This window comes from Pagrus major, chromosome 2 (genome assembly GCF_040436345.1).
Source record: "Pagrus major chromosome 2, Pma_NU_1.0".
Lineage (NCBI taxonomy): Eukaryota > Metazoa > Chordata > Actinopteri > Spariformes > Sparidae > Pagrus > Pagrus major.
This window is the reverse complement of record NC_133216.1, coordinates 22,043,847-22,065,648: the sequence shown is the minus strand read 5'-3', so window position 1 is coordinate 22,065,648 and position 21,802 is coordinate 22,043,847. Positions and strand designations below refer to the sequence as shown.

General features: G+C 38.5%; 2 protein-coding genes across 4 annotated transcripts; one reads left to right on the top strand and one right to left on the bottom strand.

Moving 5' to 3' along the window:
* Positions 1–315: 315 nt before the first annotated feature.
* Positions 316–9,731, bottom strand: LOC141008222 (uncharacterized). 2 transcript variants are annotated; one of them, XM_073480484.1, is made up of 7 exons: positions 9,668–9,731; positions 8,871–8,950; positions 7,416–7,469; positions 6,617–7,255; positions 6,453–6,494; positions 3,126–4,274; positions 316–3,035 (listed from the first exon to the last, which is right to left on the bottom strand). In XM_073480484.1, exons 2-7 carry the CDS (start codon positions 8,887–8,889, stop codon positions 469–471), a joined length of 4,470 nt encoding a protein of 1,489 aa, XP_073336585.1. In that variant the 5' UTR covers positions 8,890–8,950; positions 9,668–9,731; the 3' UTR covers positions 316–468. The 2 variants fall into 2 exon arrangements, with proteins under 2 accessions (XP_073336585.1, XP_073336592.1); XM_073480491.1 differs by having other exon boundaries at positions 3,126–4,271; positions 9,668–9,706.
* Positions 9,732–12,133: 2,402 nt separating this feature from the next.
* On the top strand, positions 12,134–21,582 carry LOC141008293 (lysosomal amino acid transporter 1 homolog). Of its 2 annotated transcripts, XM_073480608.1 has the most exons (9): positions 12,134–12,253; positions 12,571–12,615; positions 12,699–12,971; positions 13,156–13,285; positions 14,422–14,509; positions 16,284–16,393; positions 16,614–16,715; positions 18,043–18,228; positions 18,804–21,582. In XM_073480608.1, the coding sequence occupies exons 3-9, from the start codon at positions 12,769–12,771 to the stop codon at positions 18,918–18,920; spliced, it is 936 nt and encodes a 311-aa protein (XP_073336709.1). In that variant the 5' UTR covers positions 12,134–12,253; positions 12,571–12,615; positions 12,699–12,768; the 3' UTR covers positions 18,921–21,582. The 2 variants fall into 2 exon arrangements, with proteins under 2 accessions (XP_073336709.1, XP_073336700.1); XM_073480599.1 differs by having other exon boundaries at positions 12,571–12,971.
* The last annotated feature ends 220 nt before the right edge of the window (positions 21,583–21,802 follow it).

Sequence of the window (21,802 nt, the reverse complement as noted above, 5' to 3'; positions counted from 1 at the left end):
CCTCTCCAAAGATTTACAAGATAATTTTTTTCCCCGGAACTTTAGTCTAATCTTGGCTTTTTTTTTTTTTTTACCTCTAAGAGCCCCAGTATCTATTTACACACACACACACACACACACACACACACACACACAGCTAGATGTGATAATATTTCAACTGACTACCCTGTCATATGTATATATTTTGTAGGCAAACAATAAAAAAATACCTTAAAAAGCATTGAGATAAAAAAGAAATAGTTTGGAATTGTACAAAACAAATACATTAGATTCAGTTGTATTGTACAGCTCATTTTGTAAATGACTGTCTCAACATGAGTCAAGACATTGTTAAAAACAGCACTGTTACAGTGAACATACACCATGTAAATAAAGCTACAAATGGTAATCACAGGGCTGCTGTTGAAATGGGGCTGCTACTGGAGCAATGAGATCCAAGGAATACATATACATCAAAAATACAATCTCTCATGAAGCTGAACACCATGAGTTGTCTGTGGTGGTCAAGAGTTTACCTTTAAGGTCATTCATTTCTTCTTTGTGTTTTTTTTGCAGTTCATCTATTTCTTCGTCTACATCTTCAGTCAGTAGCTGCTTTAACACAATCATCTCTTCGTCGTGTGTCTTCTGTAGTTCACCCACTTTTTCTTTCTCTTTTTTGTCATTTTCATCTAAAACGCTCTGTTTGAATTCATTCATGATTTGTTCATGCCGTTCTTTTAAATTACCAATGCGTTCCTTCCGTTTTTGTTTTTGCTGGGTCACAATCTTTTGTTTCATTTCCAACTTTTCTTCTATGTGTTTTGCAGACAACTTGGCCCTTTCTAAGCTCTGATGTGCTTTGTTTTGGGTCAAAAGTTTTTTGTCCAATGCTTTCATTTCTTGATCATGTTCTTTCTTTAATTCATCCATTTGTTTCTTCTCTTTTCTTTGGTTTTTGTCCGAAAGTTCTTTTTCAAGGTTAGCCAGCTCTTTTTTGTGTGTGTCTTGCTTTGTCCTTATTTTTTTCCTGTTGTCTTTCCTTTGGGTCAGAATTTGCAGTATCAAGTCAGTCAATTCTTGTTTATGTTTGTTCTGTACTTTGTCCATTTCTTGCTTCAGATTGTTTTCTTTATGGGATGAAAGGTCTTTCAATCCGTCATATTCGTCCTGCTTTTTCTGCATTTCTTTGTCTTGCTGTTGCTTCAGATCCGTCACTTCCTTAATGTGTTCGTCTATCAGAGCTGCAAAATCCTTCTCCTTCTTCTCTCTGAATTCATTGAACTCTTCAGCTGTATTTCTGGCCTCTTCTTCATATTTTTTCTTTATGCGCTCCACTTCTTTCTTATGGTTCTCCTTGATGTCTTTTTTCTCTTTTTCCTCTTTTTCTGTTCTGATTTGGTCCTCTTCCTTTTGTTTCTTTTCATAGTTTTCTCTTTTTTGCTCATATTCTTCTTGCAGCTTTCGAAGTCTCATTTGTTCCTCCTGTCGTCTCTCTTCATCTTCTTGATGTCGTTTGACCCACCATTCTTTTTGTTTTTTTTCAAGGTCATCTCGTTCTTTTCTCATCTCTTCTCTACTCTCCTCCAGTTTTCTGTAAACGCTTTCCTTTGATTCTGACTCTAAACTTATTTTTTGCTCCAAAGCTTTAACTTCTTGTTCCCATTTCTGTCGTTTACTTTCTTCCTGTTGTTGTCTCTTCATGTCTTCTACATTTCTCCTTTCATGTTCTTTCTTTCTCTCTTCTCGCTCCTTCTTAATGTTTTCTTCCATTTCTTGAAGTTGTTTTTCTCTCACTTTTCTCTCATTTTCAGTTCTTGCTCTCTGTTCTTCCTCAATGTCTTTTTTCTCTCTTTCCTCTTGTTCTTTTCTGATTCGGTCCTCTTCTTTTCTTTTCTTCTCATAATTTTGTCTTTCTTGTTCGTATTCTTCTTGAAGCTTTCTTAGTTTTGCTTGTTCTTCTTGTCGTCTCTGTTCATCTTCTTGACGTCGTTTTCCCCACCATTCTTGTTGTTTGTTCACCTCATTCTCCCGTTCTCTTCTCATCTCTTCTCTGCTCTCTCCCAGCTTTCTGTAAATGCTTTCCTTTAATTCTGACTCAGATCTTATTTTTTGCTCCAAAGCTTCAACTTTTTGCTTCCAATCCTGTTTCTGAATTTCATCCTCTTGTTTTTTCTTCTTTTCTTCTTCTTTTCTCATTTCCTGTTCATTTTTTCTCTCTTCCTGTTCTTTCTTGATGTTTGCCTTCATTTCTTCAAGTTGTTTTTCTCTCAGTTTTCTCTCCTCTTCAATTTCTGCCCTCTGTTCTTCCATTCTTTTTTTCATTGCTTCTATTTCTTCCTCATGCTTTCTTTGAAGTTCCTCCCTCTCCCTCCTCATCTCCTCTTCCCTCTCCTTCAGGATTATCTCCATTTGTTTCTTTATTGCTGCCTCAGCCTCCTGGAACATCTCATTAGTGTAGCAGCTATTGCCATTTCTCTTCACCATTTCGTCAATCTTGGTTATCAACTCACTGACTTGTGTGCGGTTTCCTTCATCATTGTTGTTAAAAACGTGGTATCTTCCTCCACAATTTTCAATCAGAATTTTGAATGATTCATCACATTTGTTTTTGATGTAGTCATCGATGGATAGCTTCTTTAGGTTATCACCCCCAGTTAAAAGAATGATGGTGAACTTTCCTGAATTTTCCCCAAATACTTCCTTGATGAGATTTAATGTATCTTTCTCCTCTTTTGTAAACCTACCAATTTGTATCACCAAGAGGAAGACATGTGGTCCTGGAGCCAAAAGACTGATGCATTTCACCATCTCCTCATTAACCTCATCATTGGACAATGTTGTGTCGAACAGACCAGGAGTGTCGACCAGAACAACTGGACGACCATCCACCTCACAATGTGCTTTCTGACAACGTTTAGTGACTGATGTTTGGCATACATCGGCCTCAAACTCTTCTTTTCTTAGAATGGTGTTTCCTGAGGAGCTCTTCCCACTGCCAGTCTTCCCTACCAGCACAATCCTGAGACCCTCTGGGCTCTGTTCCTCGTCATCATCTATGAAATATAAAGATCATGAGTTACTTAAAGAACACAGAAAAAATATTTTGATTTATTATCATCTAAATTATTATTTATATTACTTACAGATGCCCCTGCAGTTTGTTTTCAGGTCCGTCAGTTCAGTCTGTAGTGTGCTGATCTTTTCTACTTGGGCAAATGCAAATGTTTCTGTTGTGTAGGATGATGGTTTGTCTTCAGAGGATCTCATATTTTCCACCATGTCCAACAGCTTTGGGATCTGCTGCTTGTCCTTGATGTTGAGAAAAACATATCTTTCTTCACAACTTTGACAGAGGTCCTGGATGGCTTTGGTCTTACTCACAAAGCTACGAAAAGCTGGAGCTGTAGGATCTGACTCCACAGTGAAGAGAATCATAGTGAAGTCATTGACTCGAGAGCTGAAAGTTTTCTGAATGGTCTCTAACTCTCCCTTGTCATCATCAGTGAGGGGACCCACAGGTAGGACCAGGATTAAGGCATGGACACCCTCAGGATCAAAGCGGGAGATACACCTGATCGATTCCTTCATCACTTCCTCCTGCGGTTTTCCACACAAGGCAGGCAGCTCAACCAGGGAAACCCAACGTCCACACACCTCTCCCTGACTGTGACCACACTCTGATGAGGTGGAGACTGAATAAGTCTGACCTAAAATGGCCTTGGCGGCTGAAGTCTTCCCTGCTCCTCTCCTCCCACACAGAACCAGGTTTAAAGCAGAGGGGGGAGTTTCACTGATTGCATTTGCTGTTTCTTCAATCCTTTTCATTAACAATCTGTGGTCATCTTGAGAAATACTGCAGTGTCTTCCTCCACACTTTTGAAGGAGATCATTCACATGGACATTCATTTCATTCCCCTCATGTGTCACAATGACCATCGAGCGTTTTAGAGCATCACGACCAAACAAACTCAGGATGAGCATTAGCTTTTGTCTGTCCTCCTCAGTGAAATTAGATGGCTTCACTAAAAGCAGGAGAACATTTGGTCCAGGAGGACAAAGAGTCATACAGCTCTTCACCTCTCTTTTCATAATGTCAGAAGGTAGACTAAACATGTTATGTGGAGTTTTCACTACTGTCAGTGGTTTCCCGTTCCATTCTCGACACGTGGCCACACACTGTCTGGTTCGGGAAGTTATTTGGTAATGAAAAGCTTGGTCCCCGATAATGAAGTTGCCAACTTTTGTCTGTTTGTCCTCACTTTTTCCCAGCAGCACAATCCTGAATCCAGCTGCTGAAATACAACAGAGAGAAAGATAAAAATGAAATATCCTCCCTCTGAGGCTGAACTCAACACACTTGGCTGATGTGAGCCTTTTATCCATTTGTTTAGCCTTGCATTTATTTTTGGTATGATAGCCTTTTTGTATACAGAGTGGCAGGTAACTTGGTGAAGTAATGCACAGGTGATGTCTATGGCATGTGTCAATTGGGTTTGCTGACATGCAGCACTGCAGTGACTTAGTGGAAATCTGCTATGTGAGGAGATCTCTTCAGTCACTTACAGAATTTGCCAATGTTTTGGTTCAATTCAAAGTGCCAATATGTTGTTAAAGGGGCACTATGCAGTTTGGAGAAGAAATTCAAACTCAGAATTTTTATATTTACATTAATGAGGTAATAATAGAAACTCAGAAATATGTATTTTCCATAACTGAATAAACAAGCTGTTCTCAGAGGAAAATAAGGTCCCAGAACACTGTTTGAAGCTAGAAGGGTGGCAGGGTCCGCCACATATAAACAAATTAAAACAGTATGAAATTTAGTTGTCCTTTAAGGTCAGTTTGTTGTTGTTTCAGTTTACTCAGTCATGAAAATGACAAGAGTTTGTTTATTTTGTTTGTTTAGATATAAAAAGATCTTTCTCTTCTGATTAAAATTTGTGATGTGTCATTATATTATTCACAGTTAACCAAATTACTTTCTTATACAACTGTTTTACTGTACATAAGAAATTACATTTTAGAAAAGATGTAGTGGTGGTCAGAAACATTAATGTTACCCTCAAGACACATTTTCTGCTATGATTAATATTGATTAATATTTTGTTTAACATGGTTTTCCAACATTAAAAGTAAAAAAAAAAAAAAAAAAAGAAGAAAATCCCTCATTAATAAGCTCTGGATCTATTAATCAATAACCTCATGCCCTACCCACCACTGCTGCTTGTGCTAGGCTGACCAGTGTAGCAGCAATTCACAGAAAAATAGTTAGCGGTTATGGAAACAGCAGACGGATTCAACCAAACGTGTTTAAGCCTTAGTAACACTTAGTCTTAGTAAGGACTCTGTTGTGAATTGAAATTGACAACAAGCAGACTTATTAAAATGGTGATAGTAGTTAGTTTTGTTTATATTGTTTGATGGCTTGTTAGGGCAGCAGATAAGCAAAAAAATTGTTCAACCAAAATGGCAAGATGGCTGCCATTTTGGAGATTTGGAGGGTGTCAAGTTGAATTGTTGTTATGAGAAATGAAAACACAACATGTTGCAGTTGCCCTGATGGACTGTAGTGCTGCTACACTCTCATTCATGGGCTCTCATTATGTTCCTCCTGGGAGCTGCTGACTCTCTCATTGTAAAATTTGGTATTACAGGTCCGGCCTTATATCAAACCGGTTGTACATTTAAAATTGGTCCAATCATACCTCTTAGCCTTTCTACAGTTAGAAATCAAAATTTTCTGTGGTAAAAAAAATTATGACTTCATTTATTTCAGTCATCTTGGAAAAATGGCAACCATCTTGATTTTTGCATGGCTAATGGATTTTATCTAAAGAACGATCCCCAAATATCCCCAAAAATGAGTAAGTACTTCTTCTCACCAGTGAAAAATTAAGTCAACAACAGCTTAGTGGTTGTGAAATGTACAATAATCTGATACAATGCTACAGTGTATTCACATTGACACAGAAAATACTGTATATACATGAGGTCTTACCTAAGTTAACAAAAAATATATTCCATCTGGCTGAGCTTTTCATAGTATATGTAATATCTGTTTATCCTGAGAGCAAACTAGGTTTGCATAGGAATTGGCTTATTGGCAGTAGTAGTATTTCATATTAGACACCGTCTGGTTTCGAATGTGTGATGTATCAAATTTGGCTTGCTCAGTGTATGTTTAAATTTCAGTTTTTAGGGAAGTGCACAGACATTCCCTCCTTCAGTAGAGGAATGTGAAATGTAAAAACAGTGTCACATTTCTCATAAAATATATGTACAGTATGTCTTGTACCGAGTACAAAGTAGCTAAAACTGAATTCAACAGATGGGAGATAATAACATAACACATAGCATTTTATTTTATTTTTTTATACTTTTTGGGATGTATTTGGGTTCATTCTGGAGAAAATATGCCACCAAAAATCTACATGCAAATACATAATTAGCATTGTAATGAATTTACTTACTGCGAGTTGAAGGGTTTTCCCATGAGACTTGAGCAGTGATTCCTTCAAACACATCCAGCCCGGGAAAAAAAATTATATCATTAACTTGTTAATAAATGTTTAAATTTAATCAAAGGGGATTTGTACGACAAAGTTTTAATTGTTAGAATAGTTTCAGCACTTACCAGCACTTTTAACAGCATCTATGATAGATGTCCCTGTTTCCTTTTGTCGCGGGCTTTGATGATCACCTGGTAAAGAAGATGCTGAGTCCACAAACACATCACAGCTGACATGATCTCCATCGTTCTCCTTTACGATTTGAGACAAGCGTGTTAACAGCTCTGAATGTCCAAGGTTCTTCAGCCACAAATATCTGTATTTACACATTCTGATCAAATCTTTTAGTTGAGGATGTTCCATGTATTTTTCCATGAAAGCTGAACTCTTCACTCTGGGTGTTGATATCAGAACCATCGAATGATCAAATGATTGATCACCGAAGTTCTCAAGGATTGATTGAAGCCTTCGTTTTTGTACTTCATTGAAGTCTTCAGGCTGTATAACCAGCAAGAACACATGAGGTCCAGGATCGGAGAGTTTCATGCATTCATCTGTAAACTGTGTAAGATCGTGCTGAGAGAAGTTAAAATGAAGCAGTTCTCCTGTGTTGATCACAGTTATTTTTTTCTGCTCCAGCGGTCCACCGATTTTCAGACTGCATTTAGGTGCTTGGGTGAATGTAGTTACTCCCAGTATGAAGTTCCCCACTGAACTCCTCTCAGACCAGCTGTTCCCCAGCAGAACAACCCTCAGCTCAGACACTGTGAAGAACAAAGGTTAAGAAAAGGCAACTAAGCACAGACATGCATTTACTAATTTATAGTTTCACTGCTATTTAGTTTCTTACATTAAAATTTTTCCTTTGAAATATTGTAAACTCGGATATTCTTTAATAGGATAACACAGTTAAGTTTGACTCACTGGAAGGTGGCAGTAACTCATAGCTGCTGCTGCGTTTCAGAGGTTGCAGATCACCTGTAAATGTAAGGAAACAGCATTCATTTATTTATTGATGTGATTACATGTACATTATAGTAGACCTTCTCATTACAATATTGTCATTTAAATGACCAATGTAATTTTCGAAAACTTTGGAACAGATCTAAAACAAACATATAAAACCTGTTAGAACCCAACGTACTGTAAACAAAATTTTTAAAAAAAAAACCCTACTGAAAAAGACCCTATAGGTGAGTCCAACCCAGTCCTAAGTAGACCCAAGGCTAATTAGACCAGATCCAGAATGTGGTGGACCTGAACAGACTCAAACAGAGAGACAACACCACCTCTAGCTGCAGCATGATGCTCCACCAATTAACAAGTAGCTGTGATGGAAAAGAGCAACAGCACATCATTTTTCCTTCACAGCACAGTTCATAGTTCACATTCTCTGTCTGCCTCAAAAAATACATGTTTTATATCATGATGATGATGACACAATAGGTAATGGAAGCTAATAGAGTCCACTTGGATCAATTTGACATATTGACACACAGACCTGAGACGTGGCTGCTGCGAAAACTGTAGTTGATTCAGACTGGTAGGCCAAATAATCAATTAGCTATTAGCAATTGGTATCTTTCCCCCTTTTTACACTTTTTATTGTGATGATAAACTTGCATTACAGTAATTATCACAGACATAATCATAACTTGGCACCTACGTATTTAAAATTCCTTTATAATTATTTAGTTTTATTTAATATTGTACGGAATACACCTGCTTTGAACAACATGACGTGTCTAACACAAGGACTGTTGGTGGTAGTAGTGAGAAATTTCATGACTGCAGATTCAAACAACACATAGGCTTGTGATGCGATTCCAACAAACTTTCACGTTTTGTTAACACCAACTTGGACTATGTTGGCTTTGAACCCTTTGACAAAGAACACAATTGTAACAACAATAAAATCCAATTTTTATAAACGCATGAGAGACTTTTAAACTAGAAAAAAAAAGTTGAAATAACACAGGATATCAATCAATGGTTTAGTTTAGGATTGGCACAAATCTCAGTATTATTTTAAATGCAGGAATATTTATAAATTAGAACACATTAGTCATTCACTAACACTAGTAATAATCATTACTTATAATAATAACCAGTAATAATATGTGATGTACAGTTGACTGAACTGTGACTGTGGGCCTGACGTTAGCTGGATCCCCTCCCTGTGATGGTCTGTCACTGAGCTACAGTTTATAGTGATTTCATACTTAGTGTTGTGTTGGATTGAAATGAGCAGTCAGCTGAGTGACAACCAAGATTTACAGACTGGATTATACAGAAACATCTAAAGACAAAGGACTTTTCTAATATTTACAATATAACATGGACAGAGAGAGAAGACAAATAAAGACTGACGGGACTCACCTGATGTTGCAGTCGCCATGATGTCTCTCTAGAGACATCAGAGCCTAATTCAACTGAAGACCAACTGCTGCATGAAGAACCTGGGGATTGAATAATTAGAATGTAAATTATTTTACTTATTTAAACACCAAAATGCTTTTACAGAGCAAACTGCAGTTTCTAGGTCTCCTTCACAACCTCGCTGGGGATTCAAATTTGCAACCTATGCGCTGATCACATTTCATAATGTGTAGGTCTGTATAGTATATTGTAACCTATATAATCTGTGATGGCATTTGCTGAGTCTGACAAAGGAGATCTATAGATCTCAATACTATCAGAATAAATGATTGACTAATATAGCTGAGCTACTTCAATTACATATACAGTAGGCTATATAAGACAAACTAAATGTGAATCAAACATTTAGTTCAGTGCTTATGATTATGTAACGTCTCTTCCTTGTTTTTCCAGTTCAACTAGGCCTACAAAATGGCAACGCCTAAGATTGATATTAAAGTGAAATAAACATTTCTGAGTCGTATGCACAGATACAACTTATTTCATAAATTCAGATGGCCTGATTCCTCTAATCAAACTCCAACAAAAGCATCAGGACTTGAGAACAAAATCAAAATATATATTAATCATTTTCCCTGCGTAGGCCTATTGTTCATTGCTATGTTTCCATTAAAACATTTGAACATACCTGTGACTTTTACCTGACATCGTGTATCTTGACAGTCTGTCATCAGTCAGTATCAAGTGAGTGACAACACTGATAGATTATTCTACTTTATTCATTTGTTGGTATCTACCTTTAGTTAAGTGGTAACCCGTCCGATGTCCCGTCGCTTGCCACAGGTCCAGCCGAAAGAAAGTGAAATAAGATCTTGGGTAACACCTTCATCATTTTCTTCCAAGGCGTGTACAGGCAGACTTAAGGAGTGGTTGGGAGGCTACAGGTTGGGCGCACTGTCTTTTGAAATCATGCATTAAGTCTCCATATTCAGTAAAATAGCCTGCTTTGTTACTTTCAAATAGATTTTAGGTTATATTTATGTTATCTATAATTGTCTTTTATTTCCCACTGAAGTTTTTCAAAAATCGCTTGTTTGTAGATTTTGCAGGCATTTTAAATCAGATTTTAAACAGAGATAGAGGGAGCAGTCATGTCACGTAGTGGCGCCACAAGCCTAATTAAAGCTGTGACTTTTGTGAACGAAGCGCAAACTGGCATGTCATTTTAAGTGTCTAAATGTTTTGGCATATGATCACTGTAAAGTGTTCATTTTTGTAGGTATAAATGCTTTTTGTTTGGCGTTAATTGAAAATGACACCATACATTAAACACCACAGTAGTGCTGTGTGTTGTATACTTGGCACGCGGCAGCAGGGAGGGGCAAGTTAGGGTGCTGCCTTCAAGTACAATCGGAATTAGGAAATACGATGATATTTGTGACATAAAGTATCTTACTGGCCTTTTCCCAGCTAGTTACACACCAAGTACTTATTCATCAGGTGTCACTACAAATTAGGTCATGTACTTTTAGGAATGAGGCTTTTAGGGCTTTAGATATAGGTTACTCTAAATAACTAATTCTAGTCAGTGCTGAATGTTCTGGATGGACCATATCATACATCAGTGATATTTCATGTTTTGATCTTGCATTTGGTTAGTAGTAGTATTAGTAGGCCTATTCATCTTTGTTAAACATTTACCTGACACAAAATCCTGTCCCTGACCAATTCATTGTTTTTAAATTTCTGCCACTCTCCTTTTAAAGCAGTCAACCAAGCTATGGGCTGTTGACTTTAAGATAAATTAAACCTTTTGTTAGAGGAACAACCTCGATCTTGTTTCCACCAACCAATACTTGAAATTATGATGTAATGATCCTGGGAATGTACAATGAGCTCTAAAAGGAAGCATGGTACCACAAAGGGGATTGAGAGAGAGGAGTTGAGGCTCAGGGACTTCGTGGCTGCATTCCAAACCAAAGTTATCCCTAATCCCTTTTCCCAGCTCAGACATACCGTTCAATGTTTGCATGAGTGCCATAATGAGACTACTGGCTGCAACCATTTAGAGGAAAAGATAAAAGGCCTTGTTACATTTCTCTGCAAAAAGTTCACTCTGAGCCTTAAATATATGATTATCACCAGGACTACCTGCTGTAGCAGTTGTAGTATTGTTAAAATAAATAATTATAGTAAAACAAAAATAATGAAGAAAACAATATGAGGGCTCCACCAAAAAGACTTATGATGTTCCAGATAAGCAATAAGTGTGTTTTTGACCTGACTTCATTGTATTTGTTTGTTTATTTTGCTCCAAGATTGCACTGATGATCGCCCCATGTGACCAGTAGGTGGCAGTATTTCCTCAGGCATCATCCATCGGCAGTGAAGCTGGATAATATGCGGGCAGTTTCCGGCGCGTCAAATTCATAGAAGTCGTAGAGACACTTTTGCCTTCAAAATAAAAGCGCATGATTTAACGCCTTGCTCCTAGTGGACTGTCTGGTACACATCAATTAAGTTCAAGTTCAATCAAGTTACACTTGTAAAATAGTAATCATAAATTATATTCTATTGGCTAGTAGCTTCAAGTATTTCCTGATGAAAAATAGAATTATACTTCTGTCATTTCAACATTTGCAACATCTAAATATCATACAGACAACTTGAAAGAATATCTTTTAAATCTCTATTTTACATTTTATATGTGGCCAAACTGTTTGTGCTGCTACTGCATGGCATCTATTTGTACAGTCATGAAACTGCCCAAATCATAAATGAATAAAGAGAAATGCAAAAGGGAATTAATAGCTGAATTTATATAAAGTTAATAAAAACAGAGGCAAATTGAAGCTGAAATATCAATATGTCACATTTTATAAACTAATGAATGCCTACATTCATTTTTCAATTGTGAAAAGTAGTCTTGTTTCATTTTTGGTGCATTTAATGGCATATTAATTTATCTAATGATCCATGTATACATTTCTTTATTTATTCCTGATTTTGACAGTTTCAGTCCCCCATACCTGTATATAGACCGACGTGTAAATGAGACATATAATAAAACATTGTTTACGACAAACTAATCAAGAGTGAAGTTCCTTATTATCAATTTGTTAATCACTATGTTTCAAGTATTGAACTGTTTGCCTGTAATTACATTATTTTGAAAATTCTCACAGGATGTTATGATGTCATTCCGGTTACCTTGACACCCGGGGGTCATCAGTCAGCGGTGGATGCTGATGATGACACCGGGAGCTAATCTGTAATCTTCCTCAGAGACCAAACACGCAGTTTAGAGAAACGTGTGAGGATGTGGGGAAAGTTTGCGCCGACCCACTAACACTCTGCAGTCTGTACCGAGTCTGTTCTGTCAGGTGAGCGGCTGCTTGAAGCTAACTTTAGCATCTTTGTCTGTTAGCATGTCATCCTCAAGTCCTATGCAAATTTGCCTTAACAAATCACAGTGCGTAAAGCTAATGCAAATTAAGCTAAAATTAGCCTGCCTGGTGTTCATTTTAGAGTAAATAGAGTATCCACGTTAAGCATACATCACTAAAATAGAAAGGTTTTCCGAGATATGGACGTAAATATTGTTTTGGGGTTAACTCTAAACAATTTGCAACACTTCTAACAGTTTTTGCTGTTCATTTCTACTCCACAGTACCCACGTATGCATTGCTTTTTCTTGCAGGCTCGTCCAATGACAGGATCAGTCATCACACATCTGTTTAATGAGGTAGGTAGGTGTGTCAAACCTGCTTTCTTCAGGTTTGGGGTTTGTTGCCAAAATAAACACACGCGTCTACTTACAATTTGGAGGCACCGCTAGAAGCAGGAAGCAGGAAGGAGGCCAGACCCTGCAGCCGGCTGACAGAGCCGGTATCTCGCCATGGCCTCCGCGCGTTTCCCCGGTAAGAATGTGGACGTGTCCGCCGCCAACTGGACAGCTCCGGCGCTGAGCAGGCCGCTGTGTGTCAACGGGACGCCGTGGATCCTGTACCTGCTGGAGGAGTGTGTGGACAATGTGTGGGAGTACTGCAGCGTGGTGATAGGACTCATATCCATGTTCTGTTTTCTGCTTTCCACATTACCGTAAGTCCTATAAAATTGTGATGTTTTAATATTCTTAAACCAGTGCTACATCTTGAGGTCAAACTCATCTATCTATCTATCTATCTATCTATCTATCTATCTATCTATCTATCTATCTATCTATCTGTCTATCTATCTGTCTATCTGTCTATCTATCTATCTATCTATCTATCTATCTATCTAGGCAGGTCATTGAAGCCTATCGGAACGGTAAAGTGGAGGAGGCCATGTCTTTCGGCTTTCTTTTCTTCCTCTTCAGTGGAGACCTGACCAGCTTCGCAGGCTGCTACCTCACCAGCCAGCTGCCCATTCAGGTAAACAGTCACACACATACTCACCCAGATGTACACTGATCAGACACAACATTAAAAGGACTTGCATGGGAAGTGAATGACATTGATCACTTGGTTGTGATGCAATGTTCAGCTGGGAAACCTTGGGTCCTGGCATCATGTGGATGACACTGGACATGAAACACCCACCCCAAACACTGCTGCAGACCAAGCACACCCCGTCATGGCAATAGGCAGGAAAATGCACCCTGACACACTGCAAAAACTGCTCAAGAATGGCCCGAGGAACGTTACGAAGATAGTCCTGACACCCCCAAGGTCCCGTTCCTGTGCCTCAATGGGTCAGAGTAAAGTTTGATACACGCTGGGGCATCCATGGAACGACTCGAAGTGACATTCCATGGATGCTCGATCAGGTTTGGATCTGAGGAATTAGTAAGCCAGGTCAACGTTGCCCTAAAGGGGGGTGTACTACTTCTGCAGCAATGTTGGGTGGGGTGTTTCATGTCAAGTGGCATCCACATGAATGCCAGGACCCAAGGCTTCTGAACAGAACATTGCATTGTCACAAGATGATCAGTGTTCTCCACTGGTTAGTACATTTTAATGTCATGGCTGACTGGTGTGTAACCGCCTAGTCTGACTCACTCTTTGCAGTTGATCTGTTGGAGTGTGTCTGTCTGTGCTGTGAACTCAGAACTCAGCCATTTCCTTTCTAATCCCAGAAATTAGTGACTTAATACATAAAATTCAGACAGGCTGCATTCAGGCCATCTTTTTGCTGCAGGCTTTTTTCACATCTGTGTTTGTATCGCTCACACCATGTTTGAAACTGTTAAGTTTGCTGTAATCACTTTGTTTAGAGAGGAGAATATTTCAATGGCACAAGACTCTAGGGGTTTTGAATTTGAAAGAGTATTTACCTGAATTGGTCAAATTGAATATTACCCTCACTGCAGCACTGTTACCAGACACAATCATTTAAAGATTGTTCTCATTTCATCTAGCTTTTCCTTAATAGCCCTGTCTCTATACAGGGAACCACTCAACAGTGTGAACTTATTTACTCATAACCGACAAATGTGATGAGTTAAGTTGTAAAATCTAATATTGTAACAAAACTGTGACTCCTTTTTCCATGTCTCTCTCTCTCTCAGATAGTTACTGTGGTGTTCTACATCTTCACAGACCTGATCCTCATCTCCCAGTTTCTCTACTATAAAATCAAGAACAGCTCCAGCAGAAGTAAGCCCCGACATTATTTCTGTTCTTGAGCTGGGGAGTGATGACTGTGCTGTGTGAGTCAACCATATCATGACTCTGTAGATAAATGAAAAGCATAACTATGAGGAAGGAAGTATTTCCTGCAGTTGACTCAGTTACTGTTTCCTTTTGAACTGCATGAAGTGAAAGTTAGGCCTTGTTGGATGCAGCACACTGTTGGCTTTACAACTTTGTTAATCATGAAATCTAATTTCAATCACTATCTGTATGTGTACACAGCCATACAAACTGTACAGGAGATATATAAAAATGAAAACCTGCACATCTGGAATATGTTCACATTTTCTTATTTGGATCATCTTGCTAAGTTATCAAAAATATTGTGTAAGCATTACCACACGACAGAGATATATCCCAGAGATTAGGTAGATCCCAATCCTCACATTAATGGAGAAAGCTTACGAATGGACACCACCACCAAAGGCTGGTGTAGTAGTAGTTTTACATTAAGATGTAAATATTAGTCCCATAGATGAGATAAATAAAACAGACATGAAAAATCTGTATTATGGAGTCAAAAGACCAGCCACCTGCTGACTTCAGAGATGACTGGGACAGTTCCAGCTGTTCCACTTATTAGCGGTTATCACCAAAGCCAAAAGTGCATAACTGCTAAATGATACATAATCATACCGAGACTTATCCAAGACGACACACATAAGATTACGCAGTGTGAAAACCCCTTCACAGAGCTGTTAAATGGAGCTTTTCCACTTGCACTTGCCAAGTCAAACCATGCTACACTGATTTGGTTTCCATTACCAGTTTTACCAAGTTGCACCGCGTTACGCCCCGAGATGGACTTTGGGTGCTTGCCCTGCCTCCAAGTGTGCTGTGGTGATGTCCTGCAACCTTGGTCAACCCGTGATGATCCCCGTTCTCTCCCTCAAACAAGCCTGCGTTACAGTACTAAATTCATGTCTATGCAGAGAACCTGATAGAAGGGCGGTTTTTATGTTCCTCTCCTGCGTCCCTGTTTGTACTTTCAGATATCTGCTGTATTTGACTCTTTCCTCTTGTTTGCTTTCTGTTGTTCTTGGAGTCGTGTAAAGTTACTGCTGGTGAAAACCCAACATGCCCAGATTTTGCTGCTGCATAATTAAAGCTTTTAAATGGCTTAATAATGGGGCACTTCTATTTTGATGAAGTTATAGCAGTGTTTCAGTCCTGTTCCTGGGGGCCTCCTGCCCTGCATGTTTTAGATGTTTCCCTGCTCCAACACACCTGATTCAAATGAATGGATCGTTATCAGGCGTCAGCACAGCTTGACAACAAGCCAATTATTCAAATCAGGTGTGTTGAAGCAGAGAAATATCTAAAACATGCAGGGCATGGGCCCCCAGGAACAGAATTGAGAAACGTTAAGATACTGTGTAGGAAATGAAATGAAACATGTTTATAACCGAATTAGCGGAGCTTTGTTCGCAGCTATTCTTCGACAGTACTGTGGGGAGAAGGAGTATTTACAGCCGCTCCTTTGACCACTACTCAAGGCAAGCACGTCAGTAAAACAAATACCTTAAAGCAGGTAGCCCTGTTGTAATGAATCATGATAAAAATAAATTCATGTCCGTTGCACTTGTGTAGTGTGAAAAGATACGTATAGACGCTATTTATGGGAGCCTCAGATGGCTATCAGCTCATGCAAAGAGTTGGATTTGTTTTGGGTGATAATTTATTTGTGTGTCCTCACTGTCAGCTCTCTGTTTTGTATCTCTGTGTGTGTGTGCTCTAGAAAGCCCTGTGTTGAAGTGGCTGTGCTTCATGTGGTGTGGCGCTGCTACCTTAGTTCTCCTGGCTTTACCCAAACTCATCATAGACAATAGTTCAACTTTAGACACCCAGGTAGGTGGATTGTGTGCAGTGTGCTGTGCATATTTGCATATGTATGTGGGTACACGTGCAGGCGTTAGATTTAAGAGTTCATGAATCAAATTTGCGTTGTTTTTACCTCTGATATTTTCAAGTTTGTTAGATACACGTTAATTCACGTTTGACTGGAGATGGTGATTGTAATGTATTATATTTATACACTTTCACCTCTCTGTGTCCTCATCTTTGCCAGAGTCCAACTACCTCTAAATCAGTGGAAATCACTGGCTATATATGTGGATACCTGGCATCTGTCTTCTACCTCTGCTCACGTTTCCCCCAGCTTTATAAAAATGTAAGTGACAATTTGTTGGTTTGATTCATTAGCGATGTTGGAGTTGGTTTCCTTTTTTCATCACATGGTTTGCATGTGAATAGTGCCATAATCCTGACGGGAGATCCTGGACGGCGCTCTCATTGGTGATCTCAGGGGTCCATTGAAAACTGAACTTATTAAGTCTGTCATAAACAAGGACTGTGTGTTTGAAGAGGGTGGTGGGATTTGTTTGCTTGTATATACAGTTATTTGTGTCAAAATGAGAACCAGACATTGAAGACAATGGTGCTGTTGTGCTGGGGAAACATCCTGGATCGAATGCAGCCATTAATCACCAGATGGGGGATCGTCTCAGTGTCCTGCCAGTGCCAGTATTTCTGGGCACAAACACACACACACACACACACACACACACACACACACTCTCCATGCTTATTGTAAATCATTTTAGTCGGCCTTGCCCCGTGGGAATTTCCTGCATGTTCAAACATGTTTGTTTTTCAGCAGAAACCCCAAAGCATTTTCACCTTTACATCATTTCTAGTGACAGGTTACCCATCCAGTTTGGTGGAAAAATTAAAATAGCACTGATTACCTTCAGTTTTACGATGGTAAACACATTTTCTGGTTACCCAGTGTTCTTTGGGTCCAGTCCATTGCCGGGCAAGTAGCCAAAACACATTATAAACCTCCACTATTCAGTCAAGGTTAAAATGTTTCTTTGGTTTCACAGTATTGGGAGGATGTGGGTATAATGCAGGTGATGAACTCAGTTAGCCTGTGTATTTCAGCTCCACTGACAGAACACACATCCTTCCTGCTGTTTGTGCTGAATGACACATTCAGAATTAACTAACAGTTTTTTTTTCCATTGTCCACTGCCATGCCACAGACAATAGAATGCTTGTTAGCAGAATGAATTCATTGTTGGTTATCATCCCTTTAGGTTTTTTTTTGATAGAGCGCAAATACACAGAAAGCAAATTAATTGTTGTGAGTGAAACAGAAACCTGGCTTGTGGTTGATATAGTACCTCACCTTTTTCTTTTTTCTCTGACTGCGGGTTTTCACATATGTATGCCAAGAGAAAGAAGTGATGCCCATTGACAAGATTGAGATTATTTCAATGATTAATCCATTAATCATTTAGTCTGTCAAAATGTCAATGATAATAATCCTCCCATTTAAGAAGTGGGACCCAGCACATGTGACTTTTTTGGCTGAAATGATGAATCATTTATCATAGTTGGGAATACGATACAAGTTGTTGCAGCTCTACAATACTTCCAGTGCAGGTCCTGTGCTGCTGTTTGTCTATTAATGAAATAAACTCTATCCATTTAAGTTCCAGCGACAGTCTACAGAGGGCACCTCCTATCTGTTGTTTGCCCTGGCCATGATGGGCAATGGGACATATGGGTTGAGCGTCATCGTGATCCTGCCTGCACTGAAGGGCTCTAAACGGACCTTCATCATCAAACATCTGGCCTGGCTCATTGGCAGCCTGGGAGTCCTCATACTGGACTTCTTCGTATCCTTCTGCAATGTGTACCTGCTGTGTTGATGTCAAATAAGTGCTTTAATTAAAATACTGGTGGACATGTTTGACACAAATTTGAGTTTGCATGCCACCAACCTGTACTTACAGTAATAGTTTGAGAGATTATTACCACTCTGATGTCTGCCCGTTCAAGTATGTACTTCATACTAAAAACTTCAGGAAGTGACTGTGCCAAACCAACAAATAAGAGTAGCACAAAACTACCATTAAACCTCAAATTGTAATTTTTACACGTTGATTTTTGTTCGAATCGAACAAATTAGATATGATGCTAAACTGGCTGTAGCCCAAAGGTCCCAAAATGCCACAAACAATTGCTTTAACAAAAGATATAATCTGTGCTCTCTGAGATTGTTTACCGTGGCTGCTGATAATTTAGGCTGGAATTTCCTTATACAATCTTCTGTTGTATAATTAATCTTGATATAAAGAGTTTTACTCATGCCTTTAGGTCAGAGTGTTTCTGAAAGAAATCAGTAGTTGCCTGAAGAAAAGATAACATTGATATAATCTGTATAATTCTGTATGAGCCTTAACCTGGTCAGGTGACTGCCCAATTCGTCATATACAGGAAGAACTACTCTCCTAAAACCAGCACACTGCTCAGCGTCCCAGAAGTGGAACCTCTCCTGTGTGAGGACGAGGAGCTGTCAGTATTATAGGACACAGACTGGACTCCAACATGGACCACTTGATTGAAAATGGACTGGTCAGTCGACAGGTTGTTTTTGACCATTCTGTTGTGTTGTTGGTGATCATTAGTTTACTCAGAACAACTTCAGAGAACAGAGACGTCTAATGTGGTAAAAGGATGGGAAAGGCTACAGAAAAGGTCTGGTCCATAATTTTTTGTTAAAAAGGTTATGCTTTTGGGGTTTTTGCCTTTCCTTGATTGTGTTTTGGAGCATTTTTGTGCATTTGAAAGGTCTGCAAAGTGAAAAAGCCAAAAGTCCACGCCAAAGGGGGGTTACTCTCTCACAGAAAACACTGCTCCTGCACTGCCTGAAATGCCTGGTTTGGAGTCGAGCCTTCCCTGACTTATGTGCGTCACTATGTAACAGGTGTTATATTTTTATATATTTATTATAAAATAAATACACTCCAGTCAGTCAGCAGACATACAGTTGCTACTAATGTAGCAGCGTTATTTTAGATCACACTACATTGCTTGGCATGACCCGCCCTACTCTGCCTCTGATTGGCTACATCCTGCCCGTTAAGTAATACCTATGTGCAACTCTCACCAAAGATTGAACACAGGCGAGATGTCCCACTCTGTAGCTAAAACGGAGCGTTCAAGACACAGTATGAAAAGGAATGCTGCAGCAATGCACCATATGAGAAAATTAAAGTATGTAAACCTATTCTACTAGGACCCCCAAATAGAAGTATGAACCTGAAAAATAAAATAATGTGACCTCTCTAAGATTAAGCAAAGGGACCACTTTAGGAAGTTTTCTGTCCATTTCTTTCCTAGCAGGTGAGTTAGCATCACTGCAATGTTTTTCTGGTTATGAGTGCTGTCATTTTTGATAACTTCTTCCTCTTGGCTTACTTTATTTTATTTTGGGTGGAATAACTATTTTTATTTGCCACTGGGAACCACACACAACCCAGAGGCGGAGGTTTAATCCCAGATGTCTTCTCACAAATGAAAGCGTTATGGAAGAATGAAGTGCCTGTTATATTTACACACTTTTGACAGGGTAATACTGCCGTAGAGGATTGCAGTAATAAACTAGGATGCATGGTATGGGGTTTAAGATTGGTATTTGAGTGCCATGAAATAAAGAGTGTGTGAGCACAGTAATAGAGGAACCAACACGAATATGTGAATTTGGCAAACAGGAAATTGACAAACATTATAACACAAGACTCGTTAGTTAGTATTACATTAAAAAGACAGGATGTGGACGTCTAAGTTCTTCCTGAGAACTGATGTTGCATTTCTCTGCTTTCTTGGTCCAAGCCCTCTTCTCTCCTGGAGAAACACGTTGTCTGTGCCTTTTTAAACTAAAAAAATAAATGCACTGTATATCCATTTTAGAACAAAATTAATTTTTAAATTAAGTTACTTTAAGCAACTATTGACTGATTTATTTAAGCCACTGTCTTTCTTAGAAAATGCTTTGGAACCTGTTCTCTTTATTTACCCTGACTCTTTTAAGTGTCCATGACATTTTGAGACATTCATTAGAGAAAACAGGAGGGGGTGATCATTATTTTTCAGATTTATCTGAAAGTAGGAATATTAATGTGATATTATTGTAGACTTGTTAAAGTGATGAGATTCAAAATTAGTTTGCACATTTAAGATGTTTTTATTCTGTTATCGGGTTAAAAGCAGAGAAGATGCTCTTGTCAGGTTTATTTACACCTTATTAGCTTCAATATGTTAATTCACAGAGTAACACAAAACAAATGGATGATAACAAAGGAGAGCAAGAACAAAACAGAACAAATAGTTGTCTTATTGATGAGCCAAATGAGCACTTAGAGTTAATTTAGATAATTAGCAAAGCTAACCGCACATCAGTGTTGTGCCAAATGTTGTTGCGCAGTATGCATGTCATGCTCACTGTTTAACCCGGTCATAACTAAAGTGCAGATTTCTCTACCTCAATATCGTGTGGATATGATCTATTTCTCTTGGTGTGAAAGAAGAGCTGACTCCCAACTGGAGCACAGTGCTTCATGTGTGGAAATGGTCTGTCATGAAGGGAAAACTAATCGAGCACATGTTGTTTTTACAAATGTGAAATGTTATGTTGTAGCACCTGGTTCAGAAAGAAACGCATGTATATGTTGGTCAATATCAGAATCACAAGTAGAGCATAAGTGGTTCCTTTTCCTATTCTCAGCCTGTCAGGTGATGCAATAATGTGGAAATATGTAAATAAGGGGGGATTTGTTCCAACTTTAGTGACTGAAGGGGAAATTTATTTGCAAATATATGCAATTAGAGTAAATAATTTTCACCAATAAATTATTTTTGTATTGCACGAGTCATACTTTGATCCTTTTTCTCTTTCTTATTGAGTCTTTTTCAACATAGCCCCAAAAAGTGCTTATTTTTTGTACATATTGCTACAGTATATTGTCGAATATGTTGTATTTATAGGACTGTAGTTTTTTCTTTAATGATGAAACTATTGCTATTTATATTTCTTTTTTTTTTTACAAAATGTTCGTCAGAGTATTTAACCTTACACGGCCAGTTATATTGTCTTCTGATATTACTTGTATGGAAAACCACTATATGTATGATAATAACAGTATGTATATTGTATAAAACTTGAATAAACTGCAATTTATGGTATATCATCAGGAGTGATCTTTGTCTATGTTGCTTTGATAAGAAGGCCTAGAAACAGTGACACATTTCTTTAAATCAGACATTTTTTTTTTAATGGCTCTGGTCTGTCGTGACATGAGACTAAACTTTCTTTCAACTAAAAAGAAATAATCCCCCCTAAACATGCAAACTACCAGTATCCTCTGCTGCATTTTTGACAATAATTATTTTCTAATGCTTTTTGTTGTT